General features: G+C 41.8%; 1 protein-coding gene across 1 annotated transcript; it reads left to right on the top strand.

Moving 5' to 3' along the window:
• The first annotated feature begins 209 nt into the window (after positions 1-209).
• On the top strand, positions 210-15,000 carry ivns1abpa (influenza virus NS1A binding protein a). Its single transcript, XM_042514824.1, has 15 exons — positions 210-401; positions 5,814-6,104; positions 6,292-6,425; positions 7,056-7,225; positions 7,337-7,412; positions 7,523-7,696; positions 9,099-9,224; positions 11,526-11,636; positions 12,186-12,327; positions 12,554-12,778; positions 13,078-13,199; positions 13,459-13,585; positions 13,700-13,831; positions 14,132-14,305; positions 14,538-15,000. Exons 3-15 carry the CDS (start codon positions 6,315-6,317, stop codon positions 14,801-14,803), a joined length of 1,956 nt encoding a protein of 651 aa, XP_042370758.1. The 5' UTR covers positions 210-401; positions 5,814-6,104; positions 6,292-6,314; the 3' UTR covers positions 14,804-15,000.
• Positions 15,001-16,968: the final 1,968 nt, after the last annotated feature.

Below are 16,968 nucleotides of genomic sequence, written 5' to 3'. Positions count from 1 at the left end.
GAAGGCGCTTAAACCTACCTTTATGTGATTTTATTTTATTCATTTTTTAACTATAAATTGTCTAAGGGCCACTCATATACTGTTTTACAGTTTACACCCTGGATTTCAGCACTAAGTGTAGGAGTGGGCGGTATAGGACCGCCCACAGCGGATTGCGTCACAGGCGGCGTGGCGGTCGCACAGTTTTTGCCGGGAGCGCGCTTCCTCCGTCACCGACCGGCCATTCTGTCAGAGCTGGTCCAGACTAGACTGAGAGTGGACGTGCTTCTCGTACAGAAAGGGAACAGACACCCACCGCAAGCCGAGCCTGTAGCCGCGTTGCGTCTTTGCTTCAACCCGAACCAACCAACTCTGAATTTGCATTAAATATGTCTAATATCGTTTGCTGTCAAATACCTCAGGTAAGATTTTTTTTGCTCTCTTTAAAAAAATAATAAAAGAGGAAATTCTGCTGTTTGGCGTCTTTGAGAAGTAACGTTTACGTGGCTTTTAAAATTTAGAGAAACCTGAAAATCTGTCATCGGTCGCAGCGGATAGTAATGTGTTTAAATTTCACTTTTAAAGAAGTCGGAGTTCAGGTTAGATATTTCACTGTGCTTAAGCTGTATGCCCAGGCTGGGTGGAAACTGCTGGAAATACCTATTGTAACGTTACTGGCGCGGACAATGTCACAAACCGCGTTCCGCATCAAGCTAGCGTTAACTATAACGACGCGGGGATTTAGCGCATGTGGCCATCTGACGATATAATGAAGCCAGTTCTGGCGTTTAACACGGATATGAGCAGACGACCAAATGTATTCTTCAGAGTCCAGTTTAATAAATTCAGTCGATGTGGCTGTCTTAAGGCTCCCCATGTAAGCTAAGCAGCAGGTTGTCAAGCTAGGAGGCTAACATGCGGTAGCTTCAGAGCGTGCCAGACCTCTCCATCTTTATCAGGTTGCTAGCTGCTTGGCTCTAATTGAATGCCCTAACACTATCTCGGTCGTTATATACTGTATATTCGTGCTTTTGTGATCCGTGTCGAGTTAATCAGGTTTTTTTGGGAGGGGGGATGGGGGGCTTCCTGACCCAGTTTCTAGAGGCGGGATGTATGTTCAGGCTAGCTATATGACTTACTGGCACATCGCCAGACATCATGGCCCTGGTACATTACTCTAGAGGAGGAGACAGGCAGATGAATGACATTGCTTTGCAGCGAATAGACAAATACGAAATACTTGGTGGCCAATTGTAAGACTTAACCACTTGGGGGATGACAGGGTGGGTAACGTAGCAGGGGTACATCCTGTCCTTTGCTTCAGTGCCAGATTGTGTCAGATTTTATGGGCTGTGACCAGTCTTGACATGGTATTCAAGGTCCCTGCCGATCCTTAAAAAAATATAAGGTATTTATTTAATTCATCTAAAAATAAGGCCTTAATTGGTATCAAAACGTCATAAATCAGTCTTTCAAACGTCTTAAAAATGCTCAGACATGGGAAGTAGGATATTATGAATATTTATTTCTGACAATGCATTGTAAAATCTCAAAATAATTGGTAATATCTATTTAAAAAGAAATAATTTACTGAATGCCTCTTGCATTAACATCATGCAGAGCAGATTAGAAGAGGAAAGTTTTGACTTTTTGTTTAACATGTTAAGAAGATTGTCTGACTTTTTAATTTGACGGTACAATAAATGTTTGGGTAACATTACGAGTAATGAATAATTAATGTCTTTTTCTTTCAGTGTTGGCTGTTGTAAAAATTGGTCTTAAATTCTGAATAGCATTAAAAATATCCAAAAGAAGTCATAAAACTAACATGCCTTAAACTGTAGGAGCCTTGGTATTGACACACCACTGTGTATGTCGACTTCCAGCATTATTGACTGTACTGTATTGATTGTCTAGCCAAATCTTAATGTTTAAGATTTCCTAAAGTGCTTTACTGTATAGTATAGGCTGTGGGCTGCCTAATGCCGTGGTAGTATTTGACCTACTGTGCTTTCAATCCAGTTCTGAAGCTGGCAACCACGTGGAAAATCCCCAAATAACATACTGCAGATTAGTGATTTTATGGGGGGGGGGGGGGGGCATTTAGTAGGCTTATCTAATACATTAATAAAACAGCCTTACAGTATGACTGGCCATACTCAGACACATTTTCCTCCTCTTACTTTCTTTACTGATTCTGTAATAAGTTGCTCTAGTCTTTGAATGTTTCTTTTCCTGATTTCTCATAACACATTTGACTTCTTCCTCATTTTCATTGTCTGTTGTTTCATTTGAGGTATTATAGTGTCTTGGTTCTGCTGCTGCTTCTTACATTTTTTTGTTTTTAATAGTCACACAAGCAATTCAATGTTTACTGCCTCTTTCATTGTGTATTGTTAAGCCCTTAATAGATTCCCTTGTTCTGGATGTGTTAGATTTAAGCGGTAAATTTCCACACAGTAAAACCGGGTGAAATATCCAGCAGTGCCCCTCTTCGCCACTGGAGGGGTGTCTAACAAGCATTGATTGTTCAGTGCTGGGCCTGCCCTTTTGTGACTGACTATTCAGTTGGAAAAATGGAGAGGGAAAATACATTCAGGGCTACCCTCTGTGACAAAGTTGTGAACAATCTCACTGGTTCTCTTTGGTGCCTTTTTGTTCTCTTTTATCGGTTGCCAGCTTTTCAAGCATATGCCCATATATCTACATTTATAGCTCACCCAGTCTGCCTGGCTTTTTGTCTATACATGAATTCCTTTGAGCCCGGTCGATGAGCTAATCTTGTCTCTGTTATTTCCCCATAGTTTTTGCACATAAACCTTGTGTCCAGATAAATCCTAAATTGCCAATGCCTGTTTCCCAGAGTAACACTGGCAATGGCGTAAGATTGTCTTACAGAAGATTATTATTTAATCATAGCTGCAATTAAAGCGGCAACTCTGTAAAGAATATGGCAGAGAGTTTAGGCCATGGCGTGCCTGGCAGTGTTGGGCTAATTATTTAGAAGAGAAATGTGAGGGAAAGAAGGCAACAGGCGAGCGTGGTGGACCCAACCATGTGGAGGAGTTGAGCTTTTGAGCCTTCACAAGGAGTCTTCTGCCAGATGTTGCATAACGACTCAAAATTGGGTCAGTGTTCCCTCCATCTACACACAGGGTGAATTATAGCTTTCCATGCCAGCCTGGCTGTAAATGCTGTTCAGTGCAGTACAGAAAGACCATATTTTAGCATGTGCCATCGTGCTTGAGCATTTACCCATAAAAACCACTGGCTCTCTTCCCAGCCTGCTTAACTTGGTAGTTTTACACATCCACCTTTGATGCATCTTTGCCAAACCAAACACACTATTGTAGGACAGGATGTACGTATGTGGAGTGTGTAAACTTTCACACTGCACATGATTAAAATCTTTCTAGATAGAATACTCTCAAACAAGACTCATCTGACGGTGACTGTATCTTAATAATGCAAGGCACTTTTTTTTTTTAGAGCTAAGTTAATAGGTTCATAGTTCCTTTTATTTCTTCCTGTTCTTGTGCTTTTTGTCTTCAATGTCTCTTTGCAACGGCTTGTCAGTGTTGTTAAAGGAAAAAGAAAAAAGGTTAAATACAGTCTTAGGCTAAGTAATCTGATCTCAACATAATTCCTCCTATTATTCCTTCAGATATTTGACTTATGATTATTAAATTCACACTGTGTGGTTTTGAGTTTAGTAGGTCACTGGATTTCAGTATTTTGTTGTCTGTTGATCTGGCACAGTAAACACGTGTATTTGTGCTTTGTGGGCGATTTTTAATATTAGATGGGTGGTAGTTTGGGATGTTTGGCTTGCAAGTCATCACCTTGCATAATGTTTAATATGGGAAGGGTGATATGCACAGTTAACTTTTCTCATCTAACATGATGATTTAGTTGTTCAACCAGTTGTTTGGCACCTTTTGCACATATGTGGTTTTTGTTGTAAGGATTATTTACTGAAAAGGCATTGCTCAGGGCAGTAGTTGCTTAATTAAAAATGCACTGCTGTCTTGCTTTGTAAGAATTTCTTTTTAGCTGAAGACAAAATTTCCAGAAAAATATTATTTTAGGATAAAAGTTCCTGTCAGATATGGCTGTAGGTTTGCAAGAATGTATCTTTATGCCTTTCTTTTAAACCATCTGACTGTGGATAAGATGGTTATACAGCAGCATAAAAAGAACATACTGTTCATCTGCCCCGGTGTCAGTCTGCCTTTCACATTGTCTGTCTAATGATAGCAGCAGCTGAAGTCTACCCATACATTGGGCACAGTGCAACTAGATCTTAAACTGTTACAGATAAAGCTCCTGCAAGACTTGAGAAAAAAAAAAAGAGAGAGAAGTCTTTGTTTTCACATTTTTCGCCGTGTGCCTGACATGGAGATTGGTGATTACCTTGCCAAGTCACATGATTGTTTTTAATTTTTTGAGAAGCAGAGGCCTGCTTTTATTTGTTCCATGATTTATGCTTTGTAATTGTCAATTTTGTTAGTTCTACACACAAGCTCGAGGGGTTTACAGTTTGCATGCAGCTACTGAATGTGCCACTGACGGCAGCTAGAGTCACAAGTACATAATAAGTGCGGCAGTTGAGTAAATTACAGCTTTTTCTAATGAGTTAGAATCGCATGCGAGTTGGATACTCAGAAAGCTAGGCTTCTCAGGAAAGCCTTGTCACATGGAGCGTGGATACAATTTCAGACTATGGGCAGCTGCTGCGGTCTGTCGTGCCCTCTCCCCATATGGTATAGTGATAAAATTGTTGGGACTGTAGTGTAATTTATTTAGCTTCAGGCTGCAGAGGTCAAGTAGTGAGGTTTTTCAGCATGGAATTATGTCAGATGAGTGTTAATTCATCTGATTAGTACATATGAGATCTGTGGGTTTTGGTTTGTCTCAGTTCAGGCTGCCAGAGGATTTACGGTTAGTAAAATCCAGACTCTTTAATAGCGTAATACAATATCTTGAGATGGATAGATATGGGATGATCTGTATTGGATGTGACACGCAATTGTCGGTGGGTGGGGCTAGTGGGCCAGCGTTACATGTTATGTGAGAACTAAGATGGCCAACCACAATTCATAGCAACAGATAACAGAGCTTCACTGTATCTCACCATTTTACTGGCTGTGGAAACTCTTGTCACAGGTTGTTCCCCCTGCTTTCACCTTATAGGTCAGTGCTTGAATGAAAGGGCTCGTATAGGGAGGAGCCAGTCAGAGGGGCTTGTCACATAAGATAGAGTTGGATTGGGCTTGCTTCAGAGAGAGTGGAGACAGAGCTCAAGCATTGGGATGGATTAAATGGTCTTGCTCGGCCTGGTGGGACGCATCAGCAGGTGTGGAGATTTAAAGCTCTAAATGGATGGTGTTGTAAGGAAGGAGTATCACTGGCACGAGCTCAGCTTCTGGTGCTGTATGGCTTTTCGTCAAGAGCATACTGGGATAAAATGCTCAAATTGTTTCTTTCTGAATTTGATGAGGATAACATTAGGTCAGGTGAGGTGGCCAATGTGAATCCTATCATTTATTTTTTTACTTTGTATGCATGTGGGGGATATGGGAGATTGTGTGTTCTACTGAAAAATAGCTTATGAAGAAGAGGAGGGGGGAGCAGTCTTCTCAACTGGCGTACAGTGCCCAAGGTTGCCTTGATTTACTGCGAGGATCTGACTCATGCTCGCATTGCACTGGTGCCAAGAATAGGCAGCATCAGTTTCAAAATTAGCCATTTGCCCTCTCATCACTTAAATAAAAAAAAAAACAAAACAACTTAACGAAGTGTTTCCTTTCTCTTTTTTTCTCCTTTTTTTCTAGGTTATAATGTATGACCAACACAGAATAAGTACAACTCTATAGCCAACGGGATCTCGAGGACTTGATTACAGTCGCTTCAAGCCTGATAGTTTGTCCGTGCGGCTGCTCCCCTTCTCCCTTCTGCTCACGCCTGTTTAGTCAACTGGCATTGCTTCTAACAACTTCCCATCCCTCTCCTCGGGTGAAGACGACTTGAGTTCCACTGTGATCTGAGTCTGCTTTGCCTATTGCCTACCTTCAGTTCTACTCTCAGCAGTGGTGCTTCCCTGGATTTGCATTATTCTCTATTAGGTAAGGCCATGTCTAATGCATTGGACAGATTATGATACACAATCAACATCACAGGCACCTAATCCTAATCCTCACTCTGGTCATCAGTTAATAAAACCAGCTATTGCAGTGTTGCACAGCTATAAGCATGTTGAGTGCATGTTGGTATTATCACTTTACATACATTTCTTTTTGTTTTTTTTTTCAGAAATACCATCAAAATTCACCAAGATGATTCCAAACGGTTATTTGATCTTTGAGGATGAAAGTTTCCTGGATTCCACCGTGGCCAAAATGAACGCTCTGAGAAAGAGTGGACAGTTCTGTGATGTTAGACTGCAGGTAATGCGCGCATGCGCACACACACATACACACACACACACACACACACACACACTTTTTCAGAGAAGCCAGAGTTACTATGTGAAATATAAGAGGAAGTGGTGCACTGCACAGGGGATAATATGACAATACAAAGCAGTTTGAGATGCACACGATCTCAGGACAACCTACGGGGCAAAATGTATTTGTGTGTGTAGTTTAGAAATAACACAGCATAGTTTACTGGGTCTGAGTGATGATTGCGTTGATGATTGTGTGATTTGTTCACCTGTGTATATGAGTATTGGCACACAGAAACAAGAAAAAAGGTTTACTTCTGTGTTTCCTGTTATGTTTCCGTTGCTCTCTTATCTCAAGTGTGAGAACCTGTTCCCACCATTTGTGTAATACAGACCGAGAGAGTTGTGCAGCCAACCAGAAAGTGAAATTTAGATTTTGCCATTGAGGCACAAGGCAATCAGATGGCTCTGAGATTTAACTATTGATCACATGCTTTTTATTGCCAACATTCTCTCAATCGTTATCGGGTTTATTTCCTTAGTTTCCTTTGACGCTTATGTTTGGTAGCAGTTGTTCTCCTTCAACCAACTCATCCTAATTGTGTCTTTTTCTGTCTCTTCATTTGTCCAGGTGTGTGGTCATGAGCTAATGGCTCACCGTGCTGTTCTGGCTTGCTGCAGTCCCTACCTGTTTGAGATCTTTAACAGTGATATTGAGCCTCACGGAGTCTCACATGTCACTTTTGAGGACTTGGACCCAGAGGCTGTGGAGATCTTGCTCAATTACGCCTATACTGCCCAGTTAGTAACACTTTGGCCTTTGACCTTTTGCCTCTGAACTTATCACTGCAAGTTCTGACTTTAGAAAATGGTTGCCAACCTTATATTTTGTATCCTATGTCTGTAACACAGGCTAAAGGCAGACAAGGAACTGGTCAAGGAAGTTTACTCTGCAGCCAAACGGTTCAAGATGGAGCGAGTCAAACAGGTATGTTTTTAAATAACATTTTACTTCCCCAATGCCAAAATTTTATTCAAGTGATTTTTACAGGCGACAAGGAACGTAATAACTTAAAAAAAAAACCTCTCACTTCTCAGATTTGTGGTGACTACCTGCTGTCTAAAATGGATTCCCAGAGCGCCATCTCTTTTCGTAACTTTGCCAGCGCTATGGGAGATGCCAGAGTTTTGGCCAAGGTGGACGCCTTCATCCAAGACCATCTACTGGAAGTGTCTGAACAGGAGGACTTCCTCAAACTCCCCCGCCTCAAGGTAGCGGCTTAAAGTTGGACAAATGCGATAATGTTTCTAAGTATTTTAAGTACTAGTAAGTTACAGTTGATTTTGAAAGTGTTAGTCATGAAGCTATGAGGTGACATAGGTTGGAAGTTGTCTTGTCCCCTTTTGCCCCTGTACTTAAACTAGCCTGCGTAGGTGGTTCTGAAGTTGAATAACATACACTGGATTAAGCTTTGTACTTTTACATGTCTGGCTTTGACATGAGATTACCAGTACTTATAGTATAAACGTGTGCCTCTTATAGATTTCCCCACTGCTAAGGCCTGCCGAGAATGTATTTTGGGCAGGGGACTTAAAACATACGCAAATGTAAGGCCTAGCGTAGATGATTTGAGATCTTAAAGTCTTTAGAGGCACTGAATTCATTAGTCTAAAAATATGGCCTTAATTGGTATTAAAATGTCTCAAATCAATCTCAATATCTCAATCAAGTCTTTAAAAAAGTAAAGAATTGTATTCATTTTTTTTCCGATGTTGCAAATCTTGAAATAATTTATGAGTTTCTGTGAGTTTGTTTTTGTTTTCTTTTTTTCTTAAATTATCGCTATTGTAAAGTTGGTCTCAAATTTAATTCTGAATGGTTTCGAAAAGTCTTAAATTTAACTTGTCTTACATTGTAGGAACCCTGGTTTAGGTGTCTCCTTAACATGAGGACTGCACTAGGTACTTCACAAGATATCTGTGGTTAAGATCAAATAAATCGGATCAAGCCATTTGGTTGAAACACAAACATGCAAGCTGTTTGGCCTCCATTGCACTTTACAGAGTGACTATATGAAAGAAGTTGACGTAGCCACTGTAGTGTCACCTCTTGGTTTTCTTGGACTACCATTTTGACACCTCAAGGTGGCATTTTGGCTGTTGTCATCTTGTTTTTTGGGGGGCCAGAAGTGGCCATATGGAGGAGTGGGGGTTGGTTTTGACTGAGAACCAAAAGACACTATGCACACCCACCTATACCAGCAACCTGACTGTACTTGGCTCTATTAAATGTATTAGCGTTGGTATCAGTTTGAGGATATTGGTACTGGTAATTGTTTCACATGATACCCTTCCCCACTTGTACCAACAAAGAAAATTCTAAAAGAAGTGGCTTAAAGATGAAACAGAAAAGCAACCCAAGCCTACAAATGGATAATGTGGGTGGTTCCAAAGCAACTTAATATGATACTAATGTAAATCCTGACAGTATGGCAAAATTAAGGGATTATACAGGTCATGTGAACCTAATTCTCAGGAAAATTAATTATCAACCAGGATCAAGTTTTTCGGTGAACAATAAGGGTCACGGTATTAAATTCTTCAATTAAGCAGCCACTTTATTCCTGTTATGTGTAAATCTAACTCCTGTTCCACCCCTTTTGTGTGTTTACAGTTAGAAGTAATGCTAGAAGACAACCTGACCCTGCCCAGCAATGGCAAGCTCTACTCCAAGGTGCTCAACTGGGTGCAGCGTAGCCTTTGGGAGAACGGAGACCAATTAGAACGACTGATGGAGGAGGTCAGTACCAGGGCATGCAGTCTCACCTCACAGACTGATCTTCACTTCCACCCTGCCCCCTCCCCCTCGTTCTGACTCCTGTTTTTGACATTTAGAAGTCATTAAGGGGGCTGAAGTAGAACTAGCATGCCATTGTCATGCTGCTATGTCAGGATTGTTCTTTTTTCCTCTGATTTGTTGAGGTTTTTGCAGTAAGAAACTCTGTACCCCGAACCATACTACAAATTAGAGGTGAGCCGAAAAAAAGAGCTGCTGTTTGCTCTTGTTTTTTGTTTCCACTGTTTTATTTTGGGTATGTGGTTGGTTTACATTCAACCCCATCTGAGTATTAAGGTGCTCTTCTCCTCTGAAACACAAAAACAACAGGTTCTCAAAGGTGTGACCCTTGATTCTACTGTCTCACTGCCTCTTTACTATCTGAACAGGTGCGTGTTTGTTGCTCCAGCACTAACAGTCACTCCTCCCCGTTGATTTATATCTCCTGTAGGTTTATTAGCAGCAGCAGGAGACCAGACTGAAGAGCCAGGACTGAGCCACCAGGGTAATGAGTCAGAGAAAAGGGAGGAGAGGAGCACTACTACCTCTCAGCAGCCCCTCTTTGCAGCCAAGCAACACTGTGCTCCCATCTGTCCATGCCACATATACAGATGCATCCCATATATGCAGATGCATCCCATTTTTGCATTTACCAGAATATTTTGCTCACAAACCTTTAACAATTTTACATCTAATTCAGGGTTCCCATGGATCTTAAAAACTCTTAAAAGCACTGAATTCAGGAATCTAAATCCTTATTTAGTGTTAAAATGACTTAAAATTAATCTTTTGAAAGTCTTAAAAATGCTAAGACATGGACAGTAGAATCGTATTATCTGCCGTTGCGTTGTAAAATTTCTTGATAATTGATAACGTCTACTTTTTTATTAAGTAATGTAATGAATTCCTCCTCTTAAACCTGACATTATGGGAATCCAAGCAGTGGTATCACACATACACATGGAATCTCAAACACACAATCGCCAAGAAAACCAGCCAAAAAAGCTAGATATTTCCCACTTCTGTCGGTAAACCAAATAGATACTTTTATAAGAATACAATATACTCATTGCCTTCCACTCTAAAAAGGTTTTCTTTTTCCTCAACATCTGACACAGATAATAAATTTATTGATTTATTAATTTGTCACTAGACAAACTTAATTCCTGGTGACAAAAGTCTCAAATCTAACTTGCCTTAAAATGCAGAAACCCTGTAATTGAATGCCCATTTACTACACCAAACAATATATTCTCATACAGGCCTACTATCCAATGACACAATCAAGACCCACTTAAATTAGGCATTAGGCTTTAGCAAAGTGATCTGCTCAGTATAAATATTAGACCTTTTTACCAAGACATCGCACTATAGGGCTGCTACTAAGTCCCGTCTTTATGCCTCCTTTGCATGTTTACTCAGAACCAAACAACAGTGGCATCATTACACTTTGGTATGTGATTATAGAGTCATTGTGGAATCAAAATAGGCGTGATGTGTTACACAACAGCATTGGCCTTTAGTTCAAAATGGACTATAAAAGTGGAAATTGTATTTCACTTGACTGCAAATAAATTATTAACCATCCAGGTGGAATTATAAACTTCAGCAACTTTTCATGAAATTATAGGAACCTTTTTCTTTTGCCCTTATTTTCTAAGATGTGCCCTTCAGATGGGCAGCACATGTCACGTTTTATTTTGACTGGCCTCAACAGAACATAATGTGCTTTTTCTTTTCTTTTGTTTTTGGATTTAATCTCTTAATGAGCACTGTTTAAGATGAGCTTGATAGTTGTTGCAACAGCACTACTGTCTTAAGTCATCTGGATTTGACTGCTTATCGTGGCTGCCATCACAATGTGCAGCTTGTTCAGCTTCAGGACTGGTTTCCTATCAGCAGAGGTGGAAATGGGGCCACATGCAGAGCCTCCTCCTCCTTTTCTTCATTCTTCACAGAAGATCTTTCCAGACGCAGCCTCTCATTCTTCACCAACTCCCTCTTTTCTTAGATGAAAACTAAGGAGAGCCACTGTCGGATACTTTCTTGAGCTCAAACACTGCAGATGGAGCAGTGTGTCTTTTTTTAAAAGAAGCTTTCCATCCAGGCGAAAGAAGATCCAGGCCTTTCGTCCCTTCCCCCTCTTCCTCTTCACAGCACTGCTTCCCTCCTCCCCCTTCCCTCCTCCTCCCCCTTATGACGGGGTTCTCAGTGTGTTGCCATGGAGACAGCCACATGGGTGTGTTGTTCCTGTTTGTCTTTCAGGTGCAAACGCTGTACTACTCACCTGACCATAAGCTGGTGGATGGAGGGCTGGTGATTGATGGGCACAGTGAGGTGTTTGGTGGCGAGGAGGACCACCTTCAGTTTGTGCAGGTACTCAACAGCTTGTGCCTGGCTTCATTGTACTGAGGCCTCTACCACATTTTGCTTGGCAGTGTGTAGCTTTATTGTACAGCTTGTGCCTGGCCATGCATAAAAATACTACACAGCCTGCGCCTGGCGATTAATAGATACGGCTCATTTATCGAGAATTTAACCACAACGTAATATCAGAAGTTAACTAAGAAATGAGCCATGATACCTGCCTGGCTAATGCTGTTGAGCATATATTCACACGACAGTGTTTTAAAGATGATCTCAACCAGGTGAATGCAGTAATGGCTGTCTCAGCTTTTTACCTTCTATTTTGAGTTTTGATTGAACTGTGCTGTTAGATCTGATTATAGTGTGGTCTGAAACTAGTTTGCAGTGCCGTGTTGGTGGCTTCAGATGGCGTAACATTTTAAAACGTATTTGATACAAATGTCTACATTAGAGCAGCTGGATCAAGCTGTAGTTTTGGGGTATGATTACCTGGTGATGTGGCCACTGGTGGGCCTGTGGTGCAAGCTTGGCTTCTGTAGCTGCACTGTGCTCTTGCAGAAGAAACCCGTACGGGAGAGCACCCAGAGACAGATGAGCTGCAGCTCTTCAGGAAGCCTGTCGCCCTCCAACCAAGCAGCAAATGCCCCGAAACAGACCGGCAGGAGAGAGTGGAAGTACATCGCCTCTGAGAAGACCACAAGTAAGTGTTTGCATGAACTACATGTAATTAGTCACAGTACAATCTGAAATGAATGTCTCATAGATGCAGCACAATTAGAATAGATGAGATGAAAGTCTAAAGTGTGGTGGCTTCCAGACTTTAAACTGTAATAACTTTATTTTAAAGAACATAGCATCTGAATTCTAAGCCTAGTCTCACCCCCCCCCCAAAAAATGCCTCTAACAATTTCCAATCTTACCCGTAGACAACAACTACCTGTGTCTGGCTGTGCTGGACGGTGTGTTGTGTGTGATCTTCTTGCACGGTCGCAGCAGCCCTCAGACCTCTCCCTCTGCCACCCCCTGCTTGATGAAGAGCCTCAGCTTCGAGGCCCAGCCTGAGGAGCTGGAGGAGCAGCCACTCTCACCCATGCATTATGCTCGCTCTGGCCTGGGCACCGCGGCTCTGAGTGGAAGACTCATCGCAGCAGGTTAGCACCTAACAGCATTAGAGAGATTATATCATGTGTAAAGGCTAAATGATTTGAACTAAAAGGAGGGTGGGATACATAGGAAGATACACGCTTCTATCTTGGCTCAGTTTTCAGAGACAAACTTACCTTGGGGCGATTAGTTTCTTTGTGTAGGCCAAGTGCCACCAACACCTAAACCAAGCTTATCTGGGCATCAGTGTCTGAAGTTCTTATTGTTAAATAGGAGGGCTGTGTAAAAAAGCTGAGGAACCTACAAAGCTCCGATGTAACCTTGATGCATCTTGATGTTTCTGCAGGAGGCTACAACAGGGAAGAGTGTCTGAGGACTGTGGAGTGTTACGACCCCAAAGAGGACCGCTGGACCTTCATCGCTCCCATGCGGACTCCAAGGGCTCGATTCCAGATGGCTGTGCTCATGGTAGTTTACTACTCATATTTATTCCACATTTATTGGCTCTATAATGAAGTTACATCTCTAATATAAGCCTAGGAAGGCACCTATTTAGGTTTCAATTGTCTTGAGCAAATACTTGAATGCTTTTCTATCTTGCTTTTCCTGTCCAAATAAGTGGATTTCTAAAGTCTATTAACTGAATGTCAGTAGTTCCGAATATATGTCAAACTCCAAGGTTGAGGTATCATTATCATCTAATGACTTGTTCATTTACACCTCACAGGGTCAGCTGTACGTGATTGGAGGTTCAAACGGACATTCTGACGAGCTGAGCTGTGGGGAGATGTACGATCCACATGCTGATGAATGGACTCAAGTGCCAGAGCTGAGGACAAATCGCTGCAATGCAGGTTAGTCCCTCCTGCAAATGATTGATTTGGATGATTTCTATCCAGGATAATGCTTGAATAAAGTATTTTCTCGGTTAGAAACTTCATGCTCATTGCTATTCTCTCTGTTTTAAGGTGTCTGCGCACTAAACAACAAACTGTACGTTGTTGGAGGGTCGGACCCCTGCGGGCAGAAGGGCCTGAAGAACTGTGATGCTTTTGACCCTGTGACCAAAACCTGGTCCAACTGTGCCTCTCTTAACATCAGTACGTGTCCACACAGTCCCAAATACTCTCACAACCTTCCATTTATCTTTGAAAAAGATATTCAGCCTAATGCTTGAGGTTAGACCATGTTATATTTATCAGAGGGCTAACAAATGTCTGTCTTTCGTATAAAGCTTTAATTAGTCCCTCTGGGGAATTACATTATTGGAGCAGAGAAGACATTATGTTTAAGAATGAGACTAAAAGTAGGATAACAATTAATCAGAGAGCAGCACTTGTGATATCTGCTTCCCAAGGGGATATTGTGAAATCGTATTCATGAAGCACATTTGTTTTCAGGGAGGCACCAGGCAGCCGTGTGTGAGTTGGAAGGCTTCATGTACGTGATTGGAGGGGCGGAGTCGTGGAACTGCCTGAACACTGTGGAACGCTACAACCCTGAAAACAACACCTGGACCCTGATCGCCCCCATGAATGTGGCTCGCAGGGGGGCCGCCGTCGCCGTCCATGCAGGTAGTGTCACGAATACAAATGGGTGTGAGAATGGTACAGTCGGCTGTAGTTTTTCTCCAGCTTCTTCAGATTGTGCATGGTGCAAGAACATCATGTTATGTGGGAAACTGACTTCTTATCAACATGTTGACTAAGCGCCAAGTGTGAGGAATTTGAATTTGGGTGATTCAGTTCTTGTGCAAAGCACAAGTTAGTCATTCTGCTAATACATACCGTCTTTCACTCTGTCCAGGCAAACTGTTTGTTGTTGGCGGCTTCGATGGCTCCCACGCGCTCCGCTGTGTGGAGGTGTACGACCCCGCCCGCAACGAGTGGAGGATGCTGGGTAGCATGACATCTTCACGCAGCAATGCTGGCGTTGCCATGCTGGGAGAAACCATCTACGCTGTGGGCGGCTTTGACGGAAACGAGTTCCTCAACACGATGGAGGTGTACAACCTGGAGACCGACGAGTGGAACGACTGCACCAAGGCCTTGACTCCCCTCTCCGAAGACTGAAGAGGAGGGAGACAGGGAGGTGGGAGGAGCAGGAGGGAGGGACGAGAGGTTGGGGAGTTTCACAGTGCTTCACCTTTTTCCAAACTAACAGGCTTAGTGACGTAATCGTGTTTCGTGATGTTCTGTGTGTGTGTATGAGCGGATATGTGTGGGTGGGGACGGGGGTTGTTGGGACGAGGGGTCTTCAGTGAAGACTGGCTTATATTTGGCGGGTGGGACGAGGGGAGGGGGGGGGCTTATCAACATGTTGACTAAGCGCCAAGTGTGAGGAATTTGAATTTGGGTGATTCTATTGCATACAATGTTTTTTCGTGCTGTATATATTTTGTTTCTTCCTCGTTTTGTCATATGCCAACATTTAATACACATTTAGTGCTTTTCTTTTTCTCTTATAGTTGAAAGGTTTGTCACTTTGAGGGTTTTCAGATGAGCTCGCCGTTATTGATCACTTGGAAGGTGGCGGTATGGTGTGGTGACAATTGAATTCTGAAAGTTAAAAGTTTTATTTAAGAATATTTCTGTTGTGAAATGTAATTTTGCTCACATATTTAAAGGTCAGTGGTTTGAAGCCTTACTCAGAGTGCGAGTTGATAAACACCTGTCATGGCTTTTTGTGTCATTTTAAACAAGCTGGATTGCTTTTTGAATCTTAAACGATGGCCTTTTTTATATTTTTTATACACTGCTGATTTACCGATTAAAAAAAAAAAAAAGTAGTAGCAGACAGCTTAAAGTTAATGAATCTAACCAGTGCCAGTTTTAGTTAATTTTTTGTGCACACACACCACACGCACAACCATGCTTCTGCTAACCAAAACTTTTGTTATTGTGATTTAACTAATTGATGTATGTAGAGATGCAGTTTACTGAAGATCCTTTCTTTTCTTTTGTGTTTTAAAGTGTCAGGCATTGGCAGATTCTTCTGGAAGGAATGTTAGAACGAGAAAAAAATTATCACATTTGTAACATTTCTTAATTAATAAATCATTTAAATCTGATTTTTGTCTTCAGCCTGATTTCTAGATGTCATGAAGTGACAATGGGCAATAACTTGTCATAATAGTACCTCTTGCCAGGACTGATTGGTTTTTAACTATCTGAGGAGTGCAATAAATACTGAGGAGCTGCCTAGTTCTGATTGTTTTGTAAGCATCAGCATTTTAAAATCAGCAGCTGAACCAGGTGCTTCAAGCCTGGTTTCCAACAGCTGATTTGCTGATCCTAAATTTAGACTTCACTGCCACCTCGTCACCCCTGCTTTCCGCTTTTACCGTTGAGTAATTACGGTGTCCTGGTCACTGCTGTCTAAGCTTTCATTGCCACCATTTTCCTCACAGACTACCACACTAAGCCAGGTTTTTTTCTGCTCCTCTAAGTGTCTTTTAGGAGAGATTATGCTAAGCTGGCTAACAGACCTCAGCAGGAAGGGACGACAACAGTCACTGCGGGCTGCGGGAGTGCTGTAAGGGGACCAGCTGCATCTGCATGACCTCAGACACCAGCAACTGCCAGACAGATTATTAAATCCCTACCCTGCGCTCATTCACGAGTTAGCCTCTGATAATCTCTGCTGACACACCTGACAGTCACAGAAAAAAACGGCAGATGGACCACGTGCGACAGGAAGTGGGGACTAAACACCTGTCCTTCCTCTTAGTCTTTTTTTTTTGCCTCGCCACATCTATGTAAGCTAACGTCCAGCCACCCTTCTCCCTTACATATTTAATTGGGGACAAGTTTTATTGGCTCCTCTTGGCTTTGGATTTATACAAGCCTTGGATGGCAGAGTCTGAACTAAGAAGTGGTAAAGAAAAGTGAGGACATAATCTAATGTAAAAATGTGAAGGCAACTACGCATGCAAGCAGAGTATAAACATATCTATTTCGTCATTTTGGATCTTACTGTTTACACATTTGGTGACCATTTACAACCAGAAAACCAAATTTAGACAAAAGCGTTCTGAAAGCTAAAATATAAGAGAAGACAAAACTGGTGTTTTTTTTTTTTCCACTGTGGACATTTCTATCACATCAATCTGGAGTAAAAGCTGTTTCACATTAGCCCGGTACTTTAGTAAAACTTTACTTTAACTTTACTTTAAATTAAAAGCATTTCCTTTGGCATAAACCACTTTGGCATGAAAATGGTTTAAATTTAGAAAGAA

This window comes from Plectropomus leopardus, chromosome 3 (assembly GCF_008729295.1).
Source record: "Plectropomus leopardus isolate mb chromosome 3, YSFRI_Pleo_2.0, whole genome shotgun sequence".
Classification (NCBI taxonomy): Eukaryota; Metazoa; Chordata; class Actinopteri; order Perciformes; family Serranidae; genus Plectropomus; species Plectropomus leopardus.
The sequence above is the reverse complement of the archived record's forward strand: the minus strand, read 5'-3'. Positions and strand labels throughout refer to the sequence as shown.